This window comes from Hyaena hyaena, unplaced genomic scaffold (assembly GCF_003009895.1).
Source record: "Hyaena hyaena isolate Hyena2069 unplaced genomic scaffold, ASM300989v1 scaffold_138, whole genome shotgun sequence".
Lineage (NCBI taxonomy): Eukaryota > Metazoa > Chordata > Mammalia > Carnivora > Hyaenidae > Hyaena > Hyaena hyaena.
In genome coordinates, this window is record NW_024080770.1 from 2,118,187 (window position 1) to 2,133,781 (window position 15,595).

The 15,595-nt window shown below is 35.5% G+C and overlaps 1 protein-coding gene across 6 annotated transcripts in view; it reads right to left on the reverse strand.

Moving 5' to 3' along the window:
• The window catches only part of NCOA1 (nuclear receptor coactivator 1), a 241,137-nt gene that overhangs the window by 83,280 nt on the left and 142,262 nt on the right, over positions 1-15,595 (reverse strand). For all 6 annotated transcript variants that reach the window (XM_039238319.1, XM_039238320.1, XM_039238321.1 and 3 more), the window contains one exon: positions 6,480-6,585. In XM_039238319.1, the coding sequence (XP_039094250.1) occupies positions 6,480-6,568 (89 nt within the window). In that variant the 5' untranslated portion in view covers positions 6,569-6,585. The remainder of the gene's footprint in view (positions 1-6,479; positions 6,586-15,595) is intronic.

Here is a 15,595-nt window from a genome sequence, read left to right on the forward strand (position 1 = left end):
TTAAGCAGTACAGACTATACTAGAGTTCAAATAAGTTACACTTGGAAATCTGATAAACTTTCTTATCGTGATTTTTTTTTTGTTACTGAAAGAAATCTGATAAACACTTGATTCTTATCATAATTAGACTATTCGTTGGTCCTCATCAAAAAGAAAAGAACATTCATCCAAAATGTAAAAGAAATAGAGACAAAGGTACAGAGAACAATGTCTTTTGTATACAATTTCATTCTACAATAAAGAAGACATCTATTTATAAGTTCTCATAAATGTGATAAATAAAATCAATTTTGATTTATCTTGAAGCAAAATTATGAGAACAAAGGATAACAGTTGCAACCAGCTAGCACTTTACATTCATTCAAGTGTGTGAATGAATATTGTTCAGTTTTATTTTCCAGTCCTTACCCCTGTTTTAGTTAGCCAGATCATCAGGCCACTTGTTTTTGTAACACATACAAAGATAGTGAAGTATTACTTTGAAATGAATTTTTTCATTATCAAATTAACATAATAAGAAAGACTGGTCACAAATAACTCTTTGTTTTATAAGCAGCAGTCAAAATCATCTGGTATAATGGTAGAAAAGTGGTAGAAAAAAGAGGTGAAAAGAGGGAAAGATCAGTTACTTTTTAAAAAGCTCAAAATTGGCAACAGTTAAAATACCACTTACTTTTCATAATACAAAACTATAAAAGCAATAGAATTTCCATAACAACATAGTCAGTTGAAAAGAACCAAGTCAACCAATCAAATGTATTTAATCACATAGAACAAAATACTACAAATGGTACACATCCCAGAACAAAACCAAATTTTGAAACTTTAACAATCACCTTTTGTCTTTATCTTTAAAACCTTTCATTATTAAGGAATTAGTCCCATTTTACTTAGTAAAACTTTATCTTACATTTTCCACAGAAAGTACATGCAAGATATTTTGACAAACTTCACACGAAGGCATTGAAAACAAGCCACAAAGAAAATGAGTAATCCACACATTTGGATATATGCAAGGTTTCAGAGAACTCCATCTCTGCAACTTGATAGTGTTTTAGAGGACACCTGATTTTATCTTAGAGAAACTAAGTCATACTAGACTTATTTTGTAGATTCAGTCTAAAGTATGATCTGTTTAAATCTAGGGGGTCTAGACTCTAACGTGAGTAAACTGGAGCTTCTGACATTGTTTTACATAAAACTGAAGTGCCTGACACCACTGTAGAGTTAAAGAAAGTGCTAGAATGGCAGGATAGACAGAGAGGTGACAAAGGAAGCAAGAAGCTAAAAATCATGAAATGCTGAGGTATCTATAAAATGACTTAAGAAGGAGACTAGGAAAATCACCACAAAATAAAGTAACTAATAAGCAAGGACAGAAAATGAGAGCAGACATATTCAAATAAAGCCAAAACTGAAGGAGGGGTGGACATGACAAAAAACATTCTACCTTAGTGGAAAAGAAGGCTTCCTTTATTACTCTGGCCACCTACATTTCTCTTCTCACCAGCCCACTTGACTTCCATGGACATTGCACACATGCTGGTTAATCATGCTATGAATTAACTCATGTATTGTTTTTCTTCAACTTACTAGTTTTTCAACAAATGGCCCTAAACTTATTATATGCCAGATAGCCATGTACTATGTCCTGGGAATCCTAGTCCGAATTAGTGTGAAATAAAGAAAAGGAGTCATTACGACACTATGTGACAAGACTGTAATACCGCAGAAGTTCATCCAGACAGCACCTACACCTGGGGAATGAGATGTCCAAACCGAGGGGCAGGGGAGGCAGACAAACCAACCCAGTTTTTTCACAGGTGTAAAATCAGAATGAAAACATCAAGTTAAAGGATCTATAAGTAGTTCAGTATGGCTGAACTATAGATAAGAAACAGAAGGGCAAGAGATGAGTTCCAAGCCACATCATGAGGGCTCTTCCATACACCGTGATAAAGAGCATGATGTATTGCTTAAAAGCCCAAGTTCAAATTCCATCAGTCATTTATTAGCTATGTAGCCCTGGACAAGTTACTTCACAGCAATTTAACTTCTCTAAGCTTCAATTTCTTTATCTGCAAAATAGGGGTGATGACATTATCTCTTAGAATTTTGTGAGGATTGAGAAAGATAGGTAAAATGTTTGCCAAAGCTGCTAGCATATACTATTAATTTAATAAATGTTACCTAGTGCCATCGTTTTGGTTATGCTTATTTTTTTCAGGGCAAGTGGAAGCCCAGAAGGGTTTAAGAAGCAGAATGAGTGGCATGACCAGATCTGTAAGCTCCCTGAATTTAGAAAACATGACTCACTTTGCTTATATCCTTATAACGTCATGCACACCATGCTGGTTAAATAGTAGGCACTAAATAAAGCACTTGTTGAGCTGAATTAGAAATGTTAAACAAGCACAAGGCATAGCTACCCAGCATTATGAGACTGGCATTTTAATCCCCATTCTCCTAGTAGAGTCAAGGAATGGAGAAGAGGTAATAGGAAGAGATAGGAGGCATCAATTACTAAGAAACTCTATCAGGGCTCTTGTACAAAGGGCTGGCAATACCTTAAAGTCTAACATTTTCTTTATGATTAATGAGTCCACAATCTGTTTAAATAGACAGCAGATAGTAACAAAACCAAAAGAAGCATTACAAGGTGGTATTCATGCACAAATTCAATTCAGTTTCAAAATCAGTTTTACTTTATCAAAAATACCAATTGAAACTGAAGCCCATACTTACAAACCTGAAGGAAGGTATGTTTTCAAATATTTTGAAAGCAAACATACAAAGATTATTATCTCTAAAACATCTAAGAAGAAAAAATATATTAACTTTTTGATATTTGTAATGACATGATTATGTATGTATAAAAAATCAAAGATCTACAGATAAACCATAAAACAAATAAGAGAGTTTAGAACAAGGAATGTATATGAGATCAATAATCCCAAATCATTAGCATTCCTATTAAAAGCTGTCAGTTAGAAGACGCAATAGATAAAAATGATACCATTTCCAAAAGCAATAAAAATTTTGTGGTATCCTGGAATACATCTAACTAAAGATAGGCTAGTTGTTCAAAGGGGAAAATTATGAATGACTACCAAACAATAGTGAAGACCTGAATAAGCCAACAGCCTTTACATTCATAAATAACACCTGGGAATCTGGAGTCCAGAAAATAAAAAATGTCAATTCTCCTCCAATTTAATCTATAAAAGTAAATGATGTTCTAATCCAAATCCCAGGAGTATTTTTCTGCAGGGGAAACTTAAACATCTGCTTTAAAAATCTAAAGGGACTATGGGGCACCTGAGTGGCTCAGTCGGTTATGCATCTGACTTCAGCTCAGGTCATGATCTCACGGTTCGTGGGTTTGAGCCCCACATCGGACTCTGCTGACATCTTGGAGCCTAGAGCCTGCTTCACATTCTGTGTCTCCCTCTCTCTCTCTGCCTCTCCCCTGCTCACACTCTGTGTCTCTCTCACTCGCTCTTAAAAATAAACAAACATGAAAAACATATTTTTTAAAAATCTGAATGGACGGGTATAAAGGGACAAAAACAGGGGAAACAATTTTGAAAAATAACAAAGAATGACTTGTCTCATCAGATATCAAGGTGATTATCATAAGAAAGTTCAGAACTTATCTATATAGGAACTTGATCTATGATAAAGGTAACAGCACAAAAGCAGGAAAAGGATAGGACCATAACCACTTACGTTCTACATGGGAAAAAATAAAATTAGGTCTTCACATTATATCATACGCAAAAATAAATTCTAGATTAATTAAAACTCTAAATACATATTAAAAGAAAATACGTAAAAATACGTTTAAGGCCTTGAAGTAGAGGGGAAAAAATTCTGAAACAAGACCCCCAAGAGCTTGACACATGAGAACTGAAGGTTCGAAGGTATGTCAACAGATTTAAAAGACAGTTAAACAGACCAGGAGAAGATATTTACATCAAATATAAGCAAAAAAGAGTAGTACGTAGAAAATTAAAAATAACTCATAAATAAAAAGGAAAAGGAAAACAACACAGCAGGAATATGGGCAAAAGATAGACCCAGGAAATTTATGGAAGAAGAAAACAAAAATAAAAATCAATGTATCTAGTTATCAGTGAAATATACTTAAAACTATAACCTCACACTCATCAGACTGGCAGACTTAAAGTGAGGAGAGGACAGTGTGGGTAAGGGTGTGAGAAAAAAAGAACTCTCAATGCTTGTTATTTGAAGAGCAATGTGGTAGTGACCTAGTTAACATAAACTCTTAGGTATCAAGTAGGAGGTGTGGAAACTCTATGTTAACTAACTCGAATTTAAATAAAAAACAAACAAAAATAAAGTAGGGAGGTGCATATGAGGATGTTGGTTCACTGCAGTGCTAGCTGTAAGAGCAAAAATTTCTAACAGAAAGGTTGTTTATCTACAGGGAATGTCTATCTGTAGGGAAATGGATTTTTCAAATGGGGGTACATTCCTGTCATACACCATTTAATAAAAAGGTGACAGAACTGAATCTATATATATTTATATCTCAAGATGCATGCTGAAAAAAGTATACCGTAGAAAAATATATACAGTATTGTGTAATATGTATATTTATTAACATTCTATATTACTCACCAATTCTTATACATATAATTATTAAAAATGGAGAAATTAATTGCAGACAAATCAATTTCATACTTAATCATTTTACTACCTTACTCAAACAAGACTATAAAAATATGATAAAATATTTTAAATTACTAAGCAATACCGCAAAATATGAACAATTATATGTGATGGGTATACATAGTTTCTTAGTTTCTATTCTTACATAGATTTAAAAATTTTTCCCCAATAAAAAATTAAATCTAAAATAACAAGTTTTACTTATTTGTTCTTTTTAAAAATGTATATTTATTTTTTGAGAGAGAGAGAGTGAAAGCACAAGCATGGGAGAGGCAGAGAAATAGGAGGACAGAGGATCTGAAACAGACTCTGCACTGACAGCAGAGAGCCCGACACAGTGCTCAGGGCTCAAACTCCCAAACTGTGAGATCATGACCAGAGCCAAAATCGGATGCCCAAATGAATGAGCCATACAGACATCCCTGTTCATTTATTCTTAAGTTTTCCTTTGAAAGGGACTGACTTTATATACAGATTAAACAAGAAGATTAACTATGACAACATAAATCTGGATTGTATCTTGATATCAACATTCCTCTGAGCACCTGGACACTTACCTGTGGTTAGAAATACTTAAGTTATGATCTCTCTATGACAATTCTTTTAATTGACTTTTCTCTCTCCAGACTGGAGCCCTGGTACTTACTCCCCTGTTAAAATCCTTTCTTTATCCCCCAGGGGAAAGAAGCATGTAATCCACGGTACGAGTCTTTTGCCACTTCCCTCTATAGTTCAGTGATTATCACCTAGGGTCATACTGCTTTCCCCATCCCTAGGAAACACTGATAGACATTCGACAATGTTTCAAGGCATTTTTGGTAGTCACAACTGATGTGACATTCTGGTTATCATAACTGATATAAAGATGCGACTGGCCTCTTGTGTGTGAAAGTCGGGGATATTGCTACACATCCTGCCAACACACAGGAGAGCTCCCTTCAACAAAGAATTAGCTGGCTGACAACGTCAACAGTGTGAGGCTGAGGAAGCTTGCTCTCAATCCTAGAAGATGAGTGGAATAAGATCCCCACTCTTCTCCTCTCAGGCAGGAAGCTGCTCTTTTGATGCGATTGAGTTTCCTTCTCTATCTGGCATTTGTTAGAATCTCCTTAGCAATGGTTCTCTTTTAGCCTATTTAAGGAGATCATAATCCTTACAATACACAAATATTTAATTTTGCAAATAGGCATTCTTTAAAATCCTAATATTGATATGGTAAAAATAATGATATTTCTTAGTTCTGTTAACATAATGTTCTAAGACAGCAGTTAAAGATATACAATGGACTTATTTATTCACTTGACAAATATTTACTATGTCCTTACTATATATAAGCCACACACTATGCTACCAACTAGGGATAAAACAGTAAGAACAGACAAGATCCTTATCAAATGGCAGCCTAAGTGTGTAGTGGAGAAGCCAGAAATTTGTGAAATAATCACATGAACTAGTAAAATCCTGAAACTATGGATCAGACCTATAAACATACATGTGAGACAGATGCAGGAATGGGGAAGACTTAACACAATAGTTATGGAAGTAAGACAAGGCTTCTTTTAAGGTGGTAATGTCTAAGCTGGCATATGAGAAATCTAGAGGGAGCAAACTAGATGGTGGGAGCAGCATGTGCAAAAGCCCTGGGGAAGCAAGAAAACATGGTGAGTATAAGGGACTCAAAGAAGAACAGAAAATTTGGAGTAGATGAAACAAGAACTCCTATGTGGCAATGAAAATGATAAGGAAGCTCTCCTAGAGAGAGACTAAGAAAAGAGTGTTCCTACCTTGACGCCAGTGTGTCACATGGCGATCCTTTCCTCTTATGTGAGTCTGGGTTCGCAGGGTCGGATGAACTGTCCCCGAGGCCACTCATGTTGAAAAACTTCACACCTAAAAAGGAAAGACAACAATAAGAAATCTACTCTGGTGAACCCTCTAATCACAGGAGAGGAGGAAGCTCCCTTACGTTAGAAGGTATCTAAACACTGTTGGGTCTCCGTGAATAGCTAATTACAGCCATCATCAAAGTATCCCCATCTATACAGAGTCATCAGCTATTTAGTGTTTCTACACTTTCTTTTCTGTATTTGAAAAACAAAATAAAGTCCCTTAGGAAATCATAAAGGTCAATTAGAATGAAAGTATTATTCGAATAATGAAATAGATACTGAAATTTTTTTTTTCGGAGAAAAAAAATCACTTCCAGATGTTTCTAAGAAGAATGTATAACTGGGAGTCAGAGAAATTATTTCTTATGTGTATTTATTTTAGACTACACTTTGAAAAGAACTTGAAACAACTTTTACTCATAAGGTTTGGGATTTTATATTGCTAAGAAAATAAATAATACATCTATGATTAAAGTTGAAGCAATGAATTAGATTTGGTACTTACCAACTCTGAATTCTATACTCCTAACCTTGTGTTTATGTAGTCAGGCGACAAAGATCAAATGTTTAGTCTATGTTAGGATCTTGGTATAGATGCCAGAGAACACAAAGTCATTTCCCTGAGCACGCCAGCCAGGTCTCTCTCTCACATGTTGTGCCAGGTAGTGACTGCACTTACATTTCCACTCTGACTTGTCCCTGTCAACCGCTATTCTCTGTAGAATCCCTAATGAACTCAGAATCCTACTCCTGGCCTTACAGTCATGACCACCTTTTGTGTGTTATTAGTGCCAAACAACATACCTCCTCTATTTGTTTTCACTCCATCTACCCTTGAAAAAGGAAAGAAAATTCTTGCTAAATGGGAAAAACCTTTAACTTTTCCTTAAATTATAAAATGATTAAACCACAGCAATGACAGCTGTGCTTATAAAGCTTATGATAAAGAATGCTGAGACCCATAATAATCTCTCCGATGGTTTTAATCAATACGTGTGAATAGATCCTTTTTCTCTAGTCCTGAGACTTTCTCTGTCTCTAGCCCTGTCCCTTCTCAATACCAAAGACTGTCAGTTCCCCCCTTTTCTGTGTATAACTAATAAGTAAAATTCTAATCATGAGGTTAGTATGTCATGAAACAAAAGGGGAACATTCTGAATTTCTCCCATATGAGAAGTGCAGTTCATAAAAACCTTCAACCCCTAGGACTTCAGTCTTGTAATTACTTTTCTCTTTTACTCCTCATTGCTAATCAGTATCCATGTCCTGTCAATTCTTCCTTAATAAGAGATCTTAGATGGTCCCCTCTTTTTTATTTTCAGATATAGTTATGATTCTAGTTGGAACCCAATGTTTCATTCTGGATTAATGCAAGATCCATGTATCTGGTTTCTCAATTCCAGTCACTCTCACTTCTAATCTGTCCTATAAACAGCACCTAACCATTCCTACTCAAATGTCATTTCCAAGATATCAGTTCCCTGATGAGGAATCAAATGGATCCCTCTACTGGAGCATGGTGGTTGAAAGCATGGGCTGTAGGGTCAGAAAGGCCTAAAGTTTAAGTCCTGGCTTAACCACTACCTGCTTACTCTTGGGCAAAGTGTATAATCTCCTCAAACCTAATTCCTCATCTGTAACATGGAGATAATAATTACCTTCACCCACCTTCAGATTTGTTGTAAGGACTGAATGAAACAGTACATGTAAAGAGCACACTGCAGTTTCTGGAGAATGCTGACTGCTGTTATTATCTTCTCTTTAGACTGAGAGCTCCATGAAGACCTAGTGTTCACTTGTGGATAACTCATCCCAAACCTTTTTATCGATAAATACAATGCATGCTTTCATTCCTTCATTTGTTAGTGCTCAATATAAGCTATTATTATTATTATTATTATTATTATTTTACTGGACTACTTGGAATAGCATTTCAAATAGCTGACCTTCTGAAACACTGTCACCCATTGGCTTCTGTGATCCCATACTTCCTTCATTTACTTAACAAATAAATCAAGCATCTATCATGCATCAGCCACTATGCTAAAAGCTGAGCAAATAAATGGACAGCAAAATAGAGGTTCCTGCCCTTGTGGAGAGGGGAGATAGACACAAATAAGACACAAAAGTAACATATAAATTTAAACTGTGATAAAAGTTACAAAGGAGGGGCGCCTGGGTGGCTCAGTCCGTTAAGCGTCCGACTTCAGTTCAGGTCATGATCTCATGGTTCCTGTGTTCGAGCCCCGCATCGGGCTTTGTGCTGACAGTTAGCTCAGAGCCTGGAGACTGCTTCAGATTCTGTAACTCTCTCTCTCTCTCTGACCTTCCCCTGCTCACGCTGCACTCCCCCCCTCAGAAATAAATTTAAAAAAAAAATGAAAAAACTTTTTTTAAAGTTACAAAGGAAAAGAATAGGGTTCATAGAGAGAAGCAATAGAGGAGACCTAATTTTAATTGGCACCCTCTCCAAAGAAGTGATGTGTAAGTCAAACCTGACTGGAATCAGTGTGGTTTTCTTCTGATCTTACTCTCAGTACCTTCTGCCCAATTTGGGGGGGGGGGGGTCAGAACTCCTCATGGTCCTAATGTCCAAGGCCTCTTTTTCCCTCAGACTATATACATTATCCTGGGGTGATCCTACTCATTCAGCCTGGTTCCAAAACACATCCCTATACTGATGATCCCTGAATCTCTACCTCTAGCTCAGACCTCCCAGGTCTCAGACCCATAATCCAATTCCTCACCAGATATCTCCATCCGGATGTCACACAGGCACTTCAAATTCAGCTTTCCAAACTGAACTTAACATCACCTCATATACTTCTTCTCTTAGTTGGCATGCTGGGGTTCTTCTAACATCCTCTCATATCCCACATGCAAGCAGACACCAAGATTTGTCAATGTTTATTTCCTAAATATTTCTCAAATCCATCCCTTCTTCATATTCTCCTCTCATTACCTCTTGCTGGACTATTTTTCTTTTTTCAAATATTTATTTATTTATTTTGAGAGAGAGACAGAGAGAGTCAGAATATGAGAGGGGGAAGGGCAGAGAGAGAGCGGAGAGAGAGAATCCCAGGCAGGCTGGTGAATAAAATTTATAAAAATCACTGTCCTCATAGAAGTTCATTCTATTGTAAGGAAGAGAGAGAATAAATAAAGTCAAAAGTAAATTATAGAGGATATTAGAAGGTGATGTGTGTTATAGAGAAAATCAGGCAAAAACAGAGGGATAAGTATGTGGAAGGGAAGGGAAAGCAATTTTGAGTAGCATAGTTAGAAAAGGCATCCTTGAGAAGGTGAGATAAGAGCAAAGACTTGAAGGAGGTGAAGGAGGGGAAGGTATCTGGAGGAAGAGTGCTCCTGGCAGGGGCCAGGGGAAGGGCTGTAAGGCCTTAAGGCTGCAGCATAAAACTATGCTTTTTCCGCAAAACATGAAAGAGATCAGTGTAGTGAGGGAGGGAGCAGAGAAACTCAGAAAGATCACAGGAGGGTACATCGTGTAAGGCCATAAAAACCATTTTAAAGATTTTAGCTTCACTCTGACGGAATTAGGCAATCAGAGGAGGGTTGAGAACAGAGGAATGACAAGATCTGATTTTCATTCTAAGACTTCTGCTATAAAGGGTAAGTATGATCTTTCTCATTTCAGTAATTTGGTATTTAAGTTTCCAACTGCTAAAGAGACTTTTTCATTTGGATATCCCACTGTCTCCTCAAACTCTGTATGTATAAAATACGCTGGACATTTATGTTCCAGACTTCTACTAATGATGAATAAATGAGATGAGCTGCACTGTGGAGTAATGTCATCATAAAAAAATACTTGCTAAATGTCTTGTGGTGGGGGGACAGGAAGGGCCCATGATAAGGAAAATAATGACAATAATTACAAGGTGGACAACCTCAATGCAAAGGCAAACAGGCCAGACTTGTAACAACAATCACCACAACAAAAAAGATGTCAAAAGACCTGACAATTAGTATCCCTTCTGAAACCCAAACACAAAATAAGAATCACCTAAGTGATATAGTACTGTAATTAATACAATTGCTATCTTCTTTTCCTAAGAAACTCACAGAAGCAGAAACGAAGTTATCACAGAAACAAACATCACAAGAAGCCACCTCATTCTATATTCACATAGAAATAAAATGTAATGTTTTTCAATGTATTAATACAAATAATGAAATTATGCAATAACCTTTATAATAATGGAGCATTAATTCTAAACTTTTCAACAGAAATAGATATAAAAGAGAGCAGAAAATGAAGGGGGAAGACAATGAAAGAAAAGACTTTGGAGTTTGCTAAACCAAAAGAAAGGAATTAGCAATTCCTACCTCATGCTCAGGGGCCACTTCTTACTTCCTTATCTGCCTATCTTCTTTGTCTCCAAAGACATTAGGTTATACCTGAGAATTTACCCATTTGGAATCCTACTGACTCTCAAAATAGAAAGGGCAATATACTATGCTTATTATACTTTACTATACTATACTATGCTATATTGTACTAAACTATGCTATAAATTATAATTCTCTTGTCTCCCATTCTAGGTTATGTACTCAAAGCCAATTACTAGATCTTTTAAATGTATATCCAGTATCTAACATAATGCCTAAAAGATACAGAAGCTGAGACAGGTGATACATTAGAAATGATTAAGTTATATAACTAATATGACATGTAAAAGTTTAAAGGATATTTAAGATATTTTATGGTTAATATATTTCCTGGAATCATTCATAAAGCTTTGGAATTCTTTCTTATAAGTGAGAGAATGGGCTTACCTGAAATCCTTTTTACCCTATTTCCAATAGGAGGAAAAAAAAACCCATATCTTCTTGATCCAGAAACTGGATCTTCTAATTTTGAAAAGGTAAAAATATACAATTTAGGGAAAACCTCCAACAAATATTTCATAGTACTATAAAAGACATAAAGTCATGTTACAGTGATACAACTATAAACATAAATAATATAATTTCGCAGATTGGATAATTTTGAGCAAAAAATAAATCTAGACTGAAAACAAGATTCCCCATATTGTGCTCCCCTCAGACTACTGGCTAGAGATTGACATCTTCTAAATTTATCCAAGATTCTGGGGCTGAGGAGACATTAGACAACAACTCAACAGCAGTCAGACAGGCGGGCCTACCAAAATAAGAGCCAACAGTGAGAAGCTAGGAGAGGGTCACCAACAATTCGCTGATGATATGATTCTGGTATTAACTGCTTTCTATTTACAAAACACAATATACAGATACTGGAATGCAAATCCCCTGATGAGTGAAAACTATTACAGCTGTTCTATTTGTAGAATGGCTTTCTATTTGCCAGTAAGGGCACTTAAATAAGGTTCATTAAGAAAAGAAATGCTGGTTTTAGGAAACCAATTTGCATATCACCTTTTAAAAAGAGGTAAGGTTTCTAAGTCAAAGTACCCTGTTGATTTAAAAAGAGTTGCTAAGGTATACTCAAACAACCTCATCCAATCTGTAGAGAACAGTTTTGGGAATTAGACACCACATGTACCTCAAACCAAACAGGTGAGGCTGAAGAAATAGGTCAGTGTTTTATATTTCAATTGAACTATAAACTTCTAGAACATAAGAAATGTGTCACTCATCTCCCAGATTTATCTGAGAACCACATAATTTGAAAAATAAGTAACAAAATGTTAGTAAATAACTCTAATAATATACTTTAAAAAGCTTAGCAGGCAATTAGCACAAAGCAGCACAGACATGATGAGAGGGACATTCTGAAGGCCAAATGTCTCCAATCTGACAGCTATGAAAAGAATCACACAGGAAAATCATGGTAAACAAAGAGCTCCTGCAGTGGGCAATTATCATAAAGAAATATTTCTCAGACTGGCGTCTTCAGACACCTAGGGTTCTCTGTAAGAAGTTTTCAATTTTTCTTATCTTTTCATTGCAATGTCAACTGAAATCTTTCTCAAGTGATAAAGTATTGGGATTTACACTGCCCTTTTTATGGTTGAATAATTTTCCATTGTTTGGATATACCACATTTTGTTTCTCCATCAGTTGATAGCCATTAGGTTTTTCCATTTGGGGTCTATTTATCAAAAATGATTCTGTGATCATTTATATGCATAAATGTGAACATGTCTTCAATTCTCTTGGTATTTTGGAACTACTAAGTCAAAATGTAACTCTCTTTAGCTTTTTGAGAAACTGCCAAACTGTCTTCCACAGTGGCTACAGCAATGTACAAGCAATCCAATTTCTCCACATTCTCGCCAAAAATTGCTATTCTATGTTTTGTAATTTTATTTTAATTCTGGTCATCTTAGAATGTATGAAATGGTATCTCATGACAGTTTTGATTTACATTAATTTCCCTAATCAATAATGACATCTTTTCATGTGCTTAGTGCCCATTTGTATAACTTCTTTGGAGAAATATCTATTCAGGTCCTTTGTCCATTTTTAAATTGGGTTGTCTTTTTATGGTTAAGCCATGAGAGTTCTTTATATTAGCGTACTAAGTCTCTACCAGATATATTATTTGCAAACATTTTCTTTATGAACAGTTTTTAATTTTGATGAAATTCAATTTATCTATTTTGTTCTTGTTTAGTAAGTGCAATGCCTGGACTGCCTTAAAGACAGTTTCTACTGTGTATATACCATACTTTCTTATTTCTTGGAATGTCTTCTAATTTCTTGTTAAAAAACAGATATTTTGGAGCTAATGCCTACACAAAGATTTCCTTAAAGGTCTGGAAACAAAAATCTCTCTGAATCTACAAAGCCAGAGACCAAAACTCAGATGGTGGCTATCCCTGGCTCAAAGAAGAACCCCTACCCCAATAAGTCTCTGCCATAAGTGGCCTGCCAGTATCTGAACTCTTATGCCCAGGAATAAAAAAACAAAGGCAAAGAAATTGATTCAAAGCAATGAACTCTTTCTTTTTAATTTTTTTTTCAATGTTTTATTTATTTCTGAGAGAGAGAGAGAGACAGCGTGAGCAGGGGAGGGTCAGGGAAAATGGGAGACACAGAATCCCAAGCAGGTTCCAGGTTCTGAGCTAGCTGTCAGCACAAAGTCCGATACGGGGCTCGAACCATGAACCGTGAGATCATGACCTGAGCTGAAGTGGGACGCTTAACTGACTGAACCACCCAGGCACCCTAGCAATGAAGTCTTAAAAATAAAGACATCATTTCTTCTCATTTCATTGGTTCTATAAAACATCAGATTTTTCTTAAAAGGTTTTTTAGTAAAAGAAAATCCTGTGCAAAATCTTTTATATATTAAGAGTAAAGAAATTATCAAGAACTTAATAACTTAAATTCTAAAAGTGTTTCACGTCTGAAATAATACATTTAATAAATTTATGCTTAGATTAAGAGACAGTGCTTTTTTTCTTTGCATTATTTTTTTCTAAATGGAGTCAGTTTGAAAAAACTATGAAAGTTAAATCTGGGTTTTCTAGTAACAAAAGTATAGGAAGAAGAGAAAAATCAGTTTTAAAACCCAGTATTTTAAATTCCTCACATTGACCTTATTTAAAATCTAATTTTTTAAGATTAAAAAATAAACATAAATGCACTCACCTTGCTAAAATATTCCTATTGTATGAATTTGGGCCTGAGAAAAAATAGTCAGCATATGAAATACATATTTGTGGCAGCTATCTTATTAAAACAACTGGACAAAAATACCCTCAACATTTCTTTGCAAATCCATGAAACTGGATGATTCCAGTTTTCATACAATAACATTGGGTAATTATGGATATACTGTACATGACTTCCAAAAATCAGTACTACCTCGTTCTAACTTGTGGAAAACATGTTGGTATTTCTTAAAAAAAAAAAAAGTTTAAAGTCAGTCTTCCTGACCACAGCTCTCTTTAACTGTAAACAATAAAATAAGTGTTTGTATTTACGTGCATGTGCACAGGAGAAGAGTTTACAATAGGTTAGCAAAGAAGTAACAGCCTTGAAAATGGTGATCATAGATCTAAAAGTAAGTGATAAAAACTTCACTCTCTCTCTCTTTCCATCAATTCCATCTTCTTTCACAGATTCAGAAACTAAGAGCAGAAAATAAGTTAGAAGCTGTGGCCAGAAGAGAATGAAGATCAGATATAGATATAGATAATCTACAGATGATTATCCAAACCCCAAATCATCATTTATGACATAAAATTGTTCCAATATCTAAAATAAAGAGTTATGTCCCTGATCAGAAGTTGTTCAATTTCCCTCAAAATATTTCAGAAACTCATTTCGGAATATAGTATGGTTAAATGTATATATATAAATCAGTAAAAGAAAAATATACTAAAATTTGATCCTTAACATTATAAGGCAGTAGAAGTACCAAGATGCATGGGTCAGTAATTTGTCAAAACAATGGAATTATATTTTCAGGGCACTAGAGATCAAGTCAGGTAAGCCTCCAGTTAATTTTGGGGTCATCCCCCCAGCTGGAGCAGAAGTGGCCTGAATAAAATCACAACACAAATGTACATACAATCTTCATTACCCAAATTTACAGAAGAATATGCATTTTTTAAAGCCTAGCTTAAAACTTAAGTCACCCTACTTGATTCATTTATATTTGGCAAAAACCTTATTGATATCCATGGGGAAATGAAAAAAAAATTCCCCAAGCATTTCAGGTGAATATCTGGTTAAGTAGCATTAATATTTCCTCAACCATCACACTAATTGCTCTAGTCATATCCCTTCCGGTACAATGCCCAACAAATGGCCAACTCGAAACAAATGAAACTCAAATTTCACTTTCCAGTGGTCTCAGCAGAATAACACCTATGAGAGTAATGCTTATAAATTTTAAACTGGAGACTCAGATTCTCAAAATTTCAGAATCAGAGGGACCCCAGCAATTGTCATCTAGTACACTGCTTCTCAAACTTTTTGACTATAGTCCGTTTAAGGGGGCACCTGGGTGGCTCAGTCAGTTAAACATCCGACTTTGGCTCAGGTGATGATCTCAC